Source organism: Cajanus cajan, chromosome 11 (assembly GCF_000230855.2).
Source record: "Cajanus cajan strain Asha chromosome 11, NIPB_CcT2T_4, whole genome shotgun sequence".
Taxonomy (NCBI): Eukaryota; Viridiplantae; Streptophyta; class Magnoliopsida; order Fabales; family Fabaceae; genus Cajanus; species Cajanus cajan.
The window spans coordinates 32356508-32373702 of NC_138527.1; the positions used below are offsets into that span (position 1 = coordinate 32356508).

At 33.4% G+C, this 17195-nt stretch overlaps 2 protein-coding genes across 2 annotated transcripts; one reads left to right on the plus strand and one right to left on the minus strand.

Annotated features, from left to right (window-relative positions):
• Window positions 1-415: 415 nt before the first annotated feature.
• Window positions 416-6041, plus strand: LOC109799901 (AP2-like ethylene-responsive transcription factor AIL6). Its single transcript, XM_020360550.3, has 10 exons — window positions 416-961; window positions 1063-1250; window positions 1337-1898; window positions 2248-2330; window positions 3671-3679; window positions 3794-3882; window positions 4422-4495; window positions 4576-4626; window positions 4702-4778; window positions 5181-6041. The coding sequence occupies exons 2-10, from the start codon at window positions 1109-1111 to the stop codon at window positions 5636-5638; spliced, it is 1545 nt and encodes a 514-aa protein (XP_020216139.1). The 5' UTR covers window positions 416-961; window positions 1063-1108; the 3' UTR covers window positions 5639-6041.
• Window positions 6042-10618: 4577 nt separating this feature from the next.
• LOC109800819 (receptor-like cytosolic serine/threonine-protein kinase RBK1) lies at window positions 10619-15711 on the minus strand. Its single transcript, XM_083066652.1, has 8 exons — window positions 15472-15711; window positions 14761-15240; window positions 12522-12779; window positions 12282-12433; window positions 12102-12181; window positions 11871-12009; window positions 11202-11351; window positions 10619-11099 (listed from the first exon to the last, which is right to left on the minus strand). Exons 2-8 carry the CDS (start codon window positions 15194-15196, stop codon window positions 10941-10943), a joined length of 1374 nt encoding a protein of 457 aa, XP_082922778.1. The 5' UTR covers window positions 15197-15240; window positions 15472-15711; the 3' UTR covers window positions 10619-10940.
• Window positions 15712-17195: the final 1484 nt, after the last annotated feature.

The window sequence follows — 17195 nt, forward strand, 5'->3', positions numbered from 1 at the left end:
TTTTTTCATTTTCACACTTGAGTCCCACCAAACGATCAAATTTATTTTTTATTGCCTGTGTCTATGCTTGGATAATTTTTCGCAACCAAACAGTGTGTATAAGATAAGTATTTGACAAGGTATGCTGTAGATACCGGTGTGAGCAAAATTATAATAAAATTATGGGGTGAAGAAGATTGAATAATGATACATGTTTTAAAGTAGTAATGCAATCTGAAAAGAAATCTGCGGTTCTCCGTTACAAGGACTTTGGAAGTCCAACGTAAAAAAAAAGAGAGAGATTGGTTGGTAGGAAATAGGAATGAGAAAGTGGGGAAACAAGAGTTAGGGATTTGAATTGTGTGACTGGAGCGGAGGCATTTCCGGAACAGCTGCATGTAAGACAAGTGTGCGCAATGCCAATTGCCAAACTCCAATTTAATTTCCCTTGCTTTAAAAAGAAAAGAAACCCCCAGGGGCAGTTGCGTAAATTCCCCAACCATCTCCCAAACGAACCCTATCAAACAAATCCTTCAATTTTCCGCCAGCCCCAGCCCCAGCCCCAGCCCGGATCTTTCGCGGACGTGTTTCAGACAATTTTTCTTCCGCGCAGAGCCAAAAGTCACTTCTCTCCATTTTTTAATTTTCATTTTTATTTTTTAGCCTTCCAACTTGTGTTTTCTCTCTCCCTCTGCCCTTTACGCTGAAACTCTTGCTATTATATAAATCCACTCACCACACTCCCTTTCTCTCTCTCTCTCTCTCTCACACCTCACACCTCACACCACTTCGCTCAAAACTAGCATCCCAGCCTTGCATGCATTCTGCTTCCCCTATTCCCATTTCCCTCACCAACCAAACCAAACCTAAATCGCTTCATATTCTGTTTCCTTTAATTCCACAGTAATAACCATAACCACACTCGCATGGAGAACAAGTAGCAGGTACCTGTTCAAAGAGTAACGCCCTTCCAGAGTCACAGGTTATTATTATTATTATCACAGTTTGGGCTTTAAATACGCACACCAAAGCCTTTTTGTTTGTTTTTGCTTACTAAACTATTGCTCATTTCTGCTCCTTCAGAAACGTTCATTACATCACTTCCATTTTGCACCACTCGTACAGAACAATGGCACGTGCGACTAACTGGCTTTCGTTCTCGCTTTCCCCCATGGAAATGCTCCGAACCTCCGAGCCTCAGTTCGCTCAATACGACGCCGCTTCCGCCACTTCCTCTCATCACTACTACCTCGACAACTTGTACAACAACGGTAACTAAATAACTAAATAAATGAAAATACAACTAGTTCCACTACTTACTAGTTGCACACTGAAACGGTTCGTTTGGTTGGTGCAGCTGCAGGGTGGGGAAACGGGAACCTCAAGTCCCAGGTGCTGATGGAGCAGAATCTGAACCAGAGCGAGGTCAGCTTCGTGGACTCGTCGACGCACTCGCGGGGCGTGAGCCACGCGCCGCCGCCCAAGCTCGAGGACTTTCTCGGCAGCGACTCCTCCGCCGTGATGCGCTACTCCGACAGCCAGACCGAGACGCAGGACTCCTCGTTGACTCACATGTACGACCACCACGGTTCCGCCGCGTACTTCGGCGACCACCAGGATCTCAAGGCCATTGCTGGATTCCAGGCGTTCTCCACCAACTCTGGTTCCGAGGTTGATGACTCGGCCTCCATCGGGAAAGCGCAACCCAGCGAGTTCGGGACTCACTCTATTGAATCCTCGGTGAACGAGTTCAACGCGTTTTCCGCCGCCTCCGGCGGCTGCGGCGGTGCTTCCGGAACTCTGTCGCTCGCTGTGGCGCAGAGCACCGAGAAGGCCGTCGTGGCGGCGGATTCCGATAGCTCGAAGAAGGTCGTGGAAACCTTCGGCCAGCGGACTTCTATTTACAGAGGCGTCACTAGGTATACTAATTTTTCAATTCTCTGTTATTATTTTGCTTAATAAATCAAACACTGTTCTTTTTTTAATTTTATTTAGTATGTGTGTATGTATGGTGCTTGTGCTAAAGAAATGAGAGGTTTCTCTTTTTCTAACCCAAAGGATCTTTTGGCACGTTGGAAGTTGAAAAAAGCTCCTAGCTAACTCCTGTGGTTCCCTTGTCTATTTGTGAAAATATATGGAGATAGTGATTTTAGTTATTTAGATTGTGAGAGCGAGGTCGAGGTCAGAAATTTGGCCTCTACTCACATCTATTTCATGTTAGATTTATTTTATTTTATTTATAAAAAATTTGGTGATGGGTCTCTGCAGGCACCGATGGACAGGTAGATATGAAGCGCATCTATGGGACAACAGTTGCAGAAGGGAGGGTCAAGCCAGGAAAGGGCGTCAAGGTCTTTTTCTCTCTTTATTTTTTTGTTTTTGTTTTGAAGTAAATGAAAATGAAATAATGGGGAAAAAATAAGGAGGAATAGAGGGTATGATCCTACTACACTGAAAAGTGGCTTGCATGCATTGAAGGTGCATTTAATGGATGGAGTGTGGTAGGACACCTGGGTTTCTTTGTAAACAGTATTTTTTATGATTGACTGATGGGGGTATATGCATATACTATGCTGGTAGTACTTGTTACTTCACTGTTCTGCGTTTTTATTTCTATTGATTTGATCCGATGTGCCGCCATTTTGCCTCTTGTGAGTCGGGTGTCTTTGCTTTCTTGTCTGCTCAGACATGTTAATCTCTCATTTCTGTTTTCTCTCTGCATTCTCTATCTGATCCGTACTCCTTTGTTGACGCCTCCATGTCTAGTATCTTGTCTATCCGTCCTTCTTCTTTCTCATTAGTCATAAATCATAACTGATAGTGTTGTGTTAGGGCTTTATCTTTTGCTTTTTCTTTCCCACTTGCCAGGAAAAGCTGTGTTTGACCACATCACCCATCACTCCCATGTTGAAATTTGTACTTGCTTACAATGAGGAGGTGGAGCGTCCACTGTTGCCTGAAAGGTTCATGACAGTGGGTCTGCCCCCTCTCTCTCAGAATAATGTCCTCTTGGGTCTGAAACAAACTCACGGGATTTCTTAGATCTTATGTTGCAAGGACAAATAAACTTGTAGATATTTTTTAACGAGTCACTTTATTGTAATAAAGAAGGGAAAGAAGCGGCAAAAAAGCGATCTGTCTAAATCGTTCGAATGAGAAATAGGCAATTCGGCATTTCTTTTTTCGGTCTGTTTTAAATGCCGGGATATGTCTTTGACTATGAGCTACCTAGTGGGGTTATTGAAATTTTTATCAACAGAAATAGAAAAATTGAAAACTTAACTACTTTGCGCAGATACTATCAATTTTTATCTTTAAATTAATGTTGTTTATAGTTTGAACTTTTTGGTATACCTAAAATTCGACGAGTCCTTGTACAAGAAAAAGAGAATGGGGTCGATGTATGCAATCCAATGTACAGTTGTTTTCTATCCTATGTAGCAGCCATAAAGGGCGTGAGAGAAAAAAATAAAGGAAAAAAAAGGTTTCTTGTGCGCATGCACCATGGCAATTGGCAAGCATATGATCACTTTTCTTTCGGCCATTTGCATTTTTGGGTTAGAAAAGTAATTTTTGGCAGATAATTTTGACTATTCCGTTTGCTGATGTTTGATATTTTGGCTTTTCCTTTGCATGGAACTGGACTTTGGTGCATTTCTGGCTGTCATTTAACTTTTTGACTCCTCTACAGTTTATTTGGGTAAGCAGTATTTTTCATTTAGATTTGTTTCAAGAATGCTTATCAACCTTTCTTAACGTTTTTCTGTTGTCTGGGAGATGGTTTTGTGACATAGTAAATTGTCGTGGTTATCAGGTGGATATGATAAGGAAGACAAGGCCGCGAGAGCTTATGATTTGGCAGCTCTAAAGTACTGGGGTCCCACCGCTACCACCAACTTTCCTGTAATGCAGTCACTTCTTTCTTGTATTCAGTTTTGATAGATCTTAGTTGCATGAAATCCTACGCATATACCAGGACTAAAATCTTGAAGTAGGTCCAAAGAAGGAGAGATTCTACGAAAGGAATAATGTCTAGTATTTATATTTAAATACACGAGTATATACAGAAAATTTGCTTAAATGGAACGTGGTTAATGGATGGTGTGGAGGAAATATGCTTTACTTGGTACGCGAAAAGTAGAGGCTAAGGTGCCAAGAATGGGAATATAGGATTTTCAGACGAACGTGGCAAGAATGAAAAGAGGGAGGAGGCGGTGGGGGGATATATAGCTATTGTATATATAGCTAGCTTCTGTTTTTTTCTTTTTCTTTTATTATTTTTAGGTTAACGTATATGTAACTTCTGAAGTAGTTAATATGTCAAATAGCATCGTGGAATCGTGAGTGTATTGTAAATATATACAATAAGAACTGAGATTCTACATGCATGGATCAGTATTGGAACTAACATCACTCACCTTATTTCTATCCTCTTTTTCCAGGTTTCCAATTATTCAAAGGAAGTGGAGGAGATGAAACATGTAACAAAGCAAGAATTTATTGCATCATTGAGAAGGTTTGCTTGAGTTGACCTATTAAAATTTTAGCCCTGTACATGTATGCGGCTACTGAAAATTTGGATTTCCATTCTTGCAGGAAAAGTAGTGGTTTTTCCAGGGGAGCTTCCATATACAGAGGTGTTACAAGGTTTGTAATCTTTAATTATTAAACGTATTGGTGCGCTTGCTCCTATGTTATATACTTATAAGTTGTATGCTCCAGGCATCATCAACAGGGTAGGTGGCAAGCAAGAATTGGCCGCGTAGCTGGAAACAAAGATCTGTACTTAGGAACATTCGGTATATATTTTTTTTTTCTTCTATAGTTTATGGTATAAAAAATGATTTGATTGTTTTAAACTTCTAATGAATTATTGTTAGTGGTCAAGTTTCACAGCATCCCTTTTCCGGGTCAAAAGTACTGAAAGATAATCAGAATAGATAAGATCATAGCACATAAAATAACAGTAAAGGTTAGGAGTAGGACTGACAATCAATAAGAAGCCCAAATGATAATTTGTCCTCATGGAAGACCAGTCCAATCTTTAGACCTTATCTCCAATCTTTGAACTTTATTGTAGTTTAGCTGGCGTGACTGGGAACAGTTATTTTACATTGTTAAATATTTATTTATTATTTATATGAGTTGGAAATAGTATGTTCGATGAATAATCATGGCTAACTCAGCTCACATGTTTACAGCGACTGAAGAGGAAGCAGCAGAGGCGTACGATATTGCAGCAATAAAGTTCAGAGGTGCAAACGCAGTAACCAATTTTGAGATGAATAGATACGATGTGGAAGCTATAATGAAGAGTTCTCTTCCAGTTGGTGGGGCAGCAAAACGCTTGAAGCTTTCCCTTGAATCAGAGCAGAAAGTTGCTGTGAACAGCAATCAACAGAATCCACAATGTGTAAACGTGAGTGGCAACATCAATTTCTCGTCCATTCATCAGCCACTTGCCTCTATCCCTTGTGGAATTCCATTCGACTCTACAACAGCATATTATCATCACAACCTTTTCCAACATTTTCATCCCAACAACGCTGGCACAGCAGCTTCTGCGGTTACTTCTGCCAATGCAACTGCAACCGGACTCACTGCACTGCCACCACCATCTGCAGCTGAGTTCTTTATTTGGCCTCACCAGTCTTATTGATCTAATAAACTAGTCATCTTTTGCTAATTTTCTGGTTATGCTAACAAATCAAAAGCTATAGGCTCTGGCACAGTTAAGCTGACCCGCTTCCGATCCTCTATAATTAACCCTTTAGGCTGCTAAGAAAGAAAAATGAGGTTTTTTGTGTTCGCTAGTCTTAGTTACAATAGGAAGCTGGATATGTAACTAACTACTCAAGAAATGAGAAATATTTCGTGCATAATAATTTTGCACCAGAATTTCTTAAATGCTTCTTAGCTTGCAGCTGTAGTATGCTTTTGTTTAATTACCTATTTGGCTTCATGTTTTAAATTATAGTTTATAGCATGTTTGTGAAACATGAAAGTGGATGGAAGGTAGATGGTGTTCCCTGATCCGAGATTAAAGGGATGATTCATTAATAACATTATGCGGAAGCTTTTTCGAAATATAATTCATCTGAAAACTCAGTAATCGCGGGGGGCTGGTTTTACTCGGTCTTAAGCAAGGTCCCAATTCTAGTATTGTGACTTCTGAATAAAGAGGACGAGCTTGAAGTTGTGGCCCAATATGGTATTGCATGTTGAGACAAATCTTCCTGCTCCACTTCTTTCGAAATAAATCAACAACAAAAAAAAAACGGAGAAAAAAAGTGGATCGAATTTGAAAATCGGGTTACACAATGCTTTTTCTTGTCTTCGTTGACAGGTGAAAACGATTGCACTTACGGTGGTTTTCCTCGTCTATATTAAACTAAAGTATTATTTTACCACACTTAATTTAGATATGTAATAAAATAAGATTAAAATTTTATTTAAATTTAAAAATAATTTAAGTAATGTTTGAATGACTTATTTTTTCTTATTTATTTTTGTTCTATTTCATTCACAAAATATATTTGTGAGGCATGCAACTCATTTTTATGAAATAAGGATTTAAGATATTTTTAAAGATAAATATCACTTAAAAGTGGTAGAGTAGTAAAGGATAAGTAATTTTTATTTTTATTTCTTAAGTTTTTGGTTGTTCATAAAACTCTCAATACTCTCGGTTATGTTTCCATCGTAATAAAGAGCAATATTATCACTAAGTTTTTTCTCATTTGAAGTAAAGGAGTTTTGCAAATCAAATATAGTATAAATACCCATATTTGATTGACATGTTCTTGTTTAAAATATTTTAGAATTGTTACTCATTTTACTAAACTCAAAATTCAATAAATTAGGGTTTACAATCTTAAACATGTAGTCAAAATAGACGAAGAAATTAAAGATGACTGAAACAAAAAAAAATCTAACTATAAGAAACACTACGAAACTCAACAATATTTCATTTTAACTAAAGCACCCATGACTAATATATTTAAACATGATAGTATTGTTGCCGATTAAAAATACCAAAATCTTTGTTATGAGAATAAGTGCCAACCTAACATTTAACATTTAAGTGTTGATTGTTTAAGAAAATAATAGTTAATAACTAAATATAACATGATGATTAACTTGTATAATGGAATTAAAATTTTGAGACTCAAATACGACAAAAAATCTTTCATAAACTTATTGGTTACCACCTCTACTATATTTTAGAGATCAAATTGAATCTTTATTGATTATCGTATCTTAATTTTATTATTATCTTGCATTAACAATTTTTTTTAAGAGATCCTAAATTATTTATTACTTCAAACATTACTATTTGTTTTATACTTCAATGGTTGAAAATATTTTATTTTAAAATACATTAAATATAAAGTAGAAGTCATTTGTTATACACGTTTTCTTTTAATACATTTTATTAAATGTTATTTGAGTATAACCTAGAAATCTTCCTCTTGTGTTCGAGTACAATGGTGTTACTAGGCTGACTCTAGTATATTAGAAGTCAATGAGCATATTACTTAAAGTTTATGCCCTTTATGAATATCATTTAAACCACTTTATCATTAGATTGACTCCAATAAATTAGAAGTCTTACCTTTTTATTATTAAGAATATAAATTTAACAAGGTTAGTAAATAATCGTCGGATTCTTTTAAGAGGTTGTCCATGATTCTATTTTTCCACCATGTGGATAAAAAATACTTTATTAGGAGAGACAAAAACCTATTTTAGTAATTTTCACTTTAAATGAAATTGTCCATGAAAAATTCATATGTAAACTATCAATCAGGAATACTCTTGGTATAAAATATGTGAGTGGGGATATTGAGGTTATTATATTTTTTAATGGATTATTTTATTTTTTAATTTATGAAGAGTCTAAAGTTTAGTTCCGAAAATAAAAATATTTAATTGTTAGTTTTTTCATATTTTATAAAGTTATTTTATTTATAATTTTTATTGTAAAAATAATTAATAACATTCTTTTTTATTAAATATTATGTTTTTCTTTATATATTTTTTATTATGAAAATAATTGTATTTTCCTTTTTCTTATACAAAATAATTGTGAATAATTTTCTTTTCTTTTTAATAGAATTTTCCTTTCATAATTTATTTTTACAATTTCAAATATTATAAATGACTTCATTTTCATCAAAATTATTTTATTACATTTCTTCTTACATGGATTTGATTAAAAAAATGATTTGGTAATTGAAATTTATTTATCAATTTTTATTAATTAAATAAATTTATTAACAACTGTAAAAGAGGTTAATGTCTTAAACTTTGACATCCTACACTAATACTCTCTCATTTTTTGTTATCACCATTTTTTTTTCAATATCCTTTTGTGTTTCTCATTTCATATTAATCAGATGACACAATATTTTTCTTTTCCTATTGTTTAATACTAAAGCTAATTTATTGTTCAAAGGTTAACTATTGTTGTCACAAAAGATAATTTAGTGAGTAACATAATTTATTTCAATTTTGTAATTTTTTATTGCATAATTAATAGGATTTTTTATTATTAAAATTAGGATCAAATTATTATATATTGATGAGTTCTTAGTAACACATGAAACTAATGATTGAACTTATAATCTAAAGTCTTTAAAATTATATATTATGATTTGTTTTAGATATTTTTTTCTTTTATACATTCTTAGATTATTTTTAAAATATGCATAATTATAAATATTTCATATAAAATTTATGCCTATATATTTATTAAAAAATATTTTTATTTTGGTCCTTACTGTGATTTTGATTCCACAATAAGGCGTACACCCAAAGATAGGGAATGTTAATTTAATTAATCCCTATATATCAAACACAATTCATTTTTTTGACAAAATATTTATAGAAGTTTTTCTTTGAAAAGGGAGTTTGTAGAAATTTTGTTTAATTTCTTATTAAATTCAGTTTTTTTTATTTATCTCAATTTATCTAATATAAATTAAATCCTAACAATTTTAATCCCGCTTCTCCTTCCCTGCCTTATACTCATATAATTAAATACCTTTCATATTTTATATATTATATATTTTATTTTTATTTAACTGACCCACTGATGCAACATCTTTTTTTAAATAGATTACAGATTTTCAATTAAACTTTTGCGCCTGATCGATTTGAACCGATTTTTAAAATATATATCTTAATAAACAGCATCAATAAAAATATTTTAATAAATTTAATTTAATAATCTGTTAACTTATTTTAAAGAAAAATAAAGTAAAAGCCTAATGACATCACCTTTTAAAAATATGTTAGAAAAAATTACACCTTTATAAATGCTTTAACATGTTTAATGGATATCTTCTAAAATAGGCAATTTACTTCAAAGAGTACATTAACAAATCTCAATTGTTGAAGAGTAAATTAACGGTTAACAATTTGACATTATTAATACATGTATAACAAATTATTGATGTGTTAAAATTTCAACATTTGATTTATTTTTTCATCTATCATTAAAATTTTTTATTTTACTATAAAAAAAATGAGTTACTCACTTTTTAAGGCCAAATAATATTGAAAATTGAGGAATAATAACACATACAATTGAGGTACACAATTCTAGCATTCCTTTTGGGTAATAGATACACCAATTTTTTTGAAGTTGCCAACGATATGCGGTGTATTTGACATGAAGAATTTTGAAAGTATGTTTTTAGTCCAAAAACTTTCGAGGTTTTGAGAACAGTCTTAGTTCTCCAAGCCCACGTCAGAAGCCCACTAGATTAATAATCTCAATAGCTCAAAGGCCCACTAGAATACGTCTCTCAATCTTATTTCCTTTACAATGAGAAAAAAAAAAAAAAAAAAGGCATTCCCTCCGAATATGATTATTAAAAATTATGTATAATTATTAAAGATAAAATGGAAAAGATAAAAATGAACACTAAAATAAGAATTTTTATTATTATCAATATAGGTATAGATTAAGAACATTTCTCCACCACGGTTGAAAATTAATCTCTTTCAATTTTGAAATTTAGAGATAGCCGAAGTGAATACAACCTCTCATAATAAACACTTTTCATTCACTCGGTCACGAATCAAACCCCACAAATCTGAGCCTTCGTAAAAAAAAGTTAACCTAATTCTCTTCATAAGATTTTCATGTGTAGAATATGGTGCTTGTTCAGAATTATAGGCAAGTAAGACGGCCCATTTGCCAAGTGTTTAAATTTAAAATGACATTTTACATCCTGAATAATAAATTTAAAAGATATAATTAATAAATTTAAAAGATATGATTGATTGTCGATGTCCAAAAAGAGTTAGGTACATAGTTCTATCATAATTTAATCTGATATGATTTTGAGCAACCTACACATTCTTTACTATCGATTAAATCTCACTTGAAGCTACAAAATCATGAGTAACCTCTTTATATGAGTAAAACCTATAAAATTATATATTTTTTTTAATAAATTGAAGTAATAATAAGAAGTGTTTTTTTTTTAAAAAAAAATGTACTAGAGAATGCTGTTTGCATTTTCCTATAATTTTATGCTGTTAAGGTTTCTATGCGTACAGCAGTAATAAATTGTCGATTTTTTTTGTTTTTTTGCAACCATTTTTCATAACTTGACAGCATAGGGAATTGGAAACAAGGCGCATATTTACGTGTCGATGAAACATGTCTAAATGGCACAGCAGAGTCAAAAATTACTCTGCTGCATCATTTCTACAGTACATAGTTGCATGAGAAACTATTGTTCTCAGGCATTAACCCAAAGCCAAAAGGCCCAAAAAACTATGATTTGTTTCTTGAGTAAAACTCCCTAAAAGTTCATGCTAAATAACAAGCACACTTGGCTTGAGACTTTGGATTTGGCCACACACTGCTACAAATATCATTCCATCCACAAAACAAATATACATTACATAGGGGAAACAAGAAATCCCACTAATGATGAAGAACATCACTCCATGATTAGTTGCCTATGACGATTGAGGTCTGTCAAGTAATTTGAACAAGTATAATCCTCTAGGTCACATGCCTCTAACATGAGAGATTTTTGTGCAACTAAACTTTTCTTTGATTCAACAATTGCCTCTTCACCCTTTAGTATCTGCACAGCCTATAGTCAACAAAGATACATGTTAACTTCCTAGGAAACAAAAAGTTATAACAATGTTTCGATCAAACTAAGCTGAAAAGGAAAATATGATAATCTTCTAACCTGATTCATAAATGGCCGCTTGGAGGATGCGTGATGGACACACATGGAAGCTATCACCATGGCACGCTTCATTTCAATAGGATCATAGTCATCTCCTAACCTGGGGTCTGCTATACCCTTCACATTGTTTGCGTCCAGCAGTGGCTTGGCCTGACAAATAGTACATCATGGTAATCTTTATCCTTATCAAATTAATTGTTTCAAAGCATAAACAAAATTTCACCAGCTATTATATATTTATATGAGTAAACTATCAATTTGATCCCCTTTTCTGTAAGCCCCTATCATATAAGTCACTGACATTAAATTAAAAACATAACAAATGAATCTCTCACGGTTCATTTCGTTAGTTATTTTAGTCTTTGTCGTACTCTACATATGATAGTAAATTATATAAGTTAAGGACTATTATGACAATAAGTTATACAAGTTAGGAACAATAATGAAAGTGGGAGATTTATTTGCTAATTTTTTTTTTAATGTCAGAAGCTACTATAACAATGTTCTACAAAGTCAAAGACCAAAATGGTAATTTAGTCTTATTTTATATATATACATCTTGAATTCTTGATTGCCAAATCCTCAAGTGTTCAATTAAGGACTCACTAATCTGTGTTATCACAGAAGGCTATTACACTCCATGAGGTATAAGGGGTTATGAAGACATACCCAGATGACAAGACTTTCCCTACTAGCATCATCCACAGCACGGCGACCTGTTATGAGCTCCAGCAGCAAAACTCCAAAGGCAAATACATCAGTTTTCTCATCCACAATTCCATGCATGAAGTACTCTGGAGCCAAATATCTGCAGCCAACCATTTCGTGCATGCAGTGTTTTAACTTTAAGAAAATGGTAACAATGGGAAATATGTGAGTCAATGAAGCTACAATACTAACCCAAATGTGCCTTCTATTGGGAAGACAACGTGGTTGGCCCACTTACTTGGGAGCCACTTTGCAAGTCCAAAATCTGAAATCTGAAGTTCATTGCACCACAATTATTTTCCTTGCCTAGCATGGTAGAAAGAGTATAATATGAAATATCAAAGTTTATATCATAAGCTCTTAGCATAGTACCTCAGCTTCATAATCTTTGTTAAGCAGTATGTTGGAAGCCTTGATATCCCTATGAATGATTCGTCTTGGGCACTCTTTATGGAGATAATGCAGTCCCTCTGCCACTCCAATAGCTACCTTGTATCTTATCTTCCACTCCAAGCCTTTGGCACCTGACATGTTGAACATCTTTGTTAGCCATGCACAATAGAATAAGCAATTAAGAGGAGAAGGAAGTCATGAATAGAGAAGCAACCGCACCAAAAAGCAAAGAAGAAAGACTGCCATGTGGAGCATATTGTAGAACAAAGTAGAGGCCACGATCAATTCCAAAGCCGACAAGACGTGTAGCATTTTGGTGGCTTATGTGTGCAATAATACCAAGCTCTGTCAAGAAATCACCTGCTCTATCTGCAGCATCCTTTTCATTCTTCATTATCCTCTTTACAGCTATAACTTGACCATCGGGTAATTGGCCTTTGTACACTTCAGCATGACCACCTTTCCCAATCATGTTCTCTGTAGAGCCACAAATAACAAAATTAAAAAAAATGAAAAGTCAAAGTATGTGGATAACTGTTATTGACCTTATTAGTAATGTGTAGCATCTGAATTCTGGCTCAAAGACTCTTGATGTGAAAGACCAAAAGGAAATATTCAATTTACTTTAATAGGACCAAAGGGGTAATCTCAAAGGCTCACCAACATCCCATGGACTTTAGACTTTGACCCAGAAGCATAATTTGGCAACTATCTGCTATTAAGTTGGATAGTATTGGACTTGGTAAATTGCATAGGACAACGTCAAGTTGAAATTAACTCTAATGTGGTAACCTTATTTGACTGGCTTCTTACTGAAACTACTTGTCAATGGGTTTCATTAAAGTTATTTGAATCATTGACTAATGGTAGAGTCTTTAGAATTAATTTTTTTTTTTTATCAATTTAGTATTGGTGGAATGCTGCTTTCACAACTGTTGCTACATCTGCATTTTACATTATAAAATTTGTATGAACATTTCAAACTCGATAACTTTCTTAAATTAATTATGAATTGTATCAAGTGGCTTTTTTTTTCTGTAAGAAATGATTTCCAATATTCTTAGTCAAATAAATATCATTAGATTAAATGAATATTTATCTATAGGAGATAGAAAAAAGCACACAACACAATGCATCATAAATCTTGATTACTACACTTACCAAGTAACCCCAACACCAGTTACTGTACTATAAAAGAATGTCCCCACCAGTTTCAAACATGTGACATATACCAACCATAATTGACACCATTAATAAACATCTTTGGGAAGATGTTATATGTCTACTAAACCCAAGCCGTGCCCTTGACAAATTTAAAATAACCAATTTATTAGCTTGGCTCATGCATGTGCTATCTATGAAAAAAAGTGAGAAGTGTCTTTATTGTAGATTATAGACACACTGATTTATCTTTTCAAGGGACACACTTTCCAATCCCAATGGCTGAAGGGTGGGACACTGCCCGATGTGGCTGACAAGTGAAAACCAAAGCACCAACCAATAGCACGCCTGTGTATTTTCAAGAAAAATGTCCTTAAAGTAACTTTGTCTTTTGTGCAAAATACATAAGTTACACATAAATAATACTAGCCCTCTTAAATTTCAATGATTAAAATTAAAATCATAATACTCTTTAGATTAAAACAAAATAAATCTAGTTTTTCTGCTATATTTTAAATACAAGCAAACCTTATTCATACTGTATTTTCATGGTGTCAGGCTTTAGTAATGTGAGGCCCCCATAAATTATCTGTCCTTGTCTGTGGACATGCAGAAACAGGAACCCTATGTCATGGTCAAAAAGGTCGTCTACTCTACAGTTTCCAAGGGAAAGTTTGGCTCTAACCAACTCCCAAGTTAATAGCGGCAATTACCGCCAAGTCATTATCAACCATCAACCATAATATACAGCAATGAACCATGTTATATAAAATAATTGAAACCTAAACACAGTTCTCCTCAATAATATCTATTAAAAGCACATTTTTCAATAGTAAACATCTTACACAGTTTAAGACCAACCATTTTGTACCATCCCACGAGAGATGTCTCAAGTAGAAGAATACAAGTCTTGCAATTAAGTAAATTCATATTCATTCATTTGACAAATAAAACAAATATAAATTCTCTCTACATTTATTTTCCCATTAAGAAAATAAAACTATTCTGTGCCATTTAAAAAAGGTTAATGCGAAAACGATACATCATCTAAAAACATATAGAGTCTACGCTAGTACTGTAATAAAATGAACGTAACGTGATTAATTATTAATTACTATAAAAGAGACACCAAAAGAGGAAATTAATCAGATTCACGTTTCCTTTCTCCCGCTAATGGTGACCGATTAATTAATACCAAACAAGTTGCAAACCAAAATCTAGATTAAAAAAAAAAAAAGACTGAAATTCTTCACCAAATAATAAATAAAAAAACAAAAACAGAGGAATTAGTTCATACCAGTGCAAAAATCACCAGTAGCAGTTGCAAGTTCTTCGTAATCGAAGTTCCTCCAAGAGGGTTTGGTGGGAATAGCCCCAATATCAATACCCTCTTCAGCACTTCGAATACGAGCGAGTTTTTTGTTGAAGCCCTTTCGAGAGATGTCATTGGTCACAGCGAGCAGAGGAAAGGCCGATAACTTTCGCACATTCTTGAACTTGAAAACGTCGATCATAGACTTCCACTGCTGCATGCTTTCCCAGGGAATCGCTTTTCCGATCACCGACTGCGATTTATCCGGCGAACCGAAACCGAAACCGAAACCGAAGCTGCCGCTGCCGCTGCCGCTATTGTCGGACTCTGTTCCCGAAACAGGGGTTTCCAGAATCGTCCTCGGCGATGCATCGTCGTCGCTGCTGGGAATCTCTTTAGCGTGATCAAAAGTTGATGCCATTTCTGGATTTTCCTTCTCTTCTATTTTTCCCTCTTCCCCACACACTGCACAAACAACAGAAACAGGGGAAACAGGGGAAGTTGCAGAGGAATCAGGGGAGAGACAAAAACATTACTACAAGCTTTCATTTTTCCCCCCTGTCTAAACAGATAAAATAAACATTGGAAAAAAAATAAAATCCAACATGTTTTTCTTTTCTGGGTGACTTAATTTCTTAATTATGGGTTGTGTGCATCTGAGAGAAACAGGGGTGGTTATTTAAAATGAAATGTTACCTTAAATTTGCATTCCTTTTGAGGATGGTGCGTATGGTGGGAGTGTTTGTTCGAAAGCCAAACAACTCGTGCCCACACCTAAACTCTAAAGGAAGGAGTCCTTCTTTTCATTCGGTGAGGGCATGAGAGATAGAAAGGGAAGGAAGGCAGAATGGAAGCAGAGGAATAACAGAGAATAAAGGTTTCAAAATTGGTATGTGTTTGAGCGGTGCTTAGAGGAGACAGGAGCATGCAAAATACAGCTTTGTTTTTGCTATATTTATACAACCACTCTTCTGCTTTTTTTCATTTCTTTTCTTTTCAATTATGTTATTTTTAACTTCTTAATCCTTATTATTGTTAATATAACTTGTAAGGACACAATTAATTATTCTCTCTAAATACACTTTTTTTTTTTATTACATGTTTAGTAGCCCCTGCATGTTGGTTGAATGTCAATCAATTACTCAATTTGGTCAATAAAATTATTATTATTTTTCTTTACTTTTGTGTGTTGATGGATTAGGAAGCCAAAGATGACGCTATTGCGATTAAAGGAATTTTAAACACGAAGTATTTAAAAAAAAAAAAAAAAAAAGAGCATATTTTTAAGTATTTTATGTGCATAAATAATTTTTAAATATTCTGTAATTTATTTACTACAAAATTAGTTTAAAAACCAACGTTTTATACAAACAAGATAATCATATGACTAATATTCTCTCTCTAATGAATATTGTCCTAGATTATTTTAGAGATACCAAGATGATTTAATTAATAAAAGATAATAGTAATTTTATAATTAAATTTGTTTATTAAACATGATGTCACCCAATAACTATCTTTTAAAGAATATCATGAGAGTATAAATGAAAAATGATCATTAATATAATAATATTAAATTGAAAAGTGAATATGATTCTTATTTTTTTACTTAATTTATTTCTTAAATGTGACATTTATTATGAAATAAATAAGAAAGAAAATAAAAAATGATTTTATTGAGAAACTAAGTGTTGGTCGTGACTTTTGCCGTAACTAACGCACAAACAAAAGCACCTGCGAAATGGGAACTTGCGTGGCCATATAAGGGTCAAATTTTTAACAAATTTTGATGTTTTGTGACATCTCAAATTTTTAGAAAAAACATTATATTAACATGTACGAGAATGTTTTCATTCAGTAAAACATTTAAACATGTAAGAAAAATATTAAATAATTGAAGAAATTTAAAATGAAAATAGCAACTTTTGAAGAGAGCGAAAAGATGACGAATGAATATTTTAATCGGAGAGGATGATATCTATATTCTATAGAGAGATTAACCATCGCTAATAATATTTATATATGTTTTCACGAGTAGGCATGTTTTCCAAAGAAACATTACCATCTTTCGACGAATAAACATATTTTTACACCGTTTACTAGACATTGATATATAATTACTAAAAGAAGAATGTTAAAAGTAACTTCAATATATTAGACAAAAATTAAAAATAATTTTAATAAAATAAATTGATATATTTTTTATCACATTTTAATATAATTATATTATTTTTTATTTTTTATTTTATTAATTTGAATAAGCACATTTAAGATATTTATTGTTTTACATATTTAAGATACAAAAATATGAATGGTAGGCACGCCAGGTTCAAACGTTCAACTAGAATCTTTTGTCACCTCATCTATATAATTATCCTCGTATATAGGCATGAATATTATTAAATAGATATCTGTAAAAA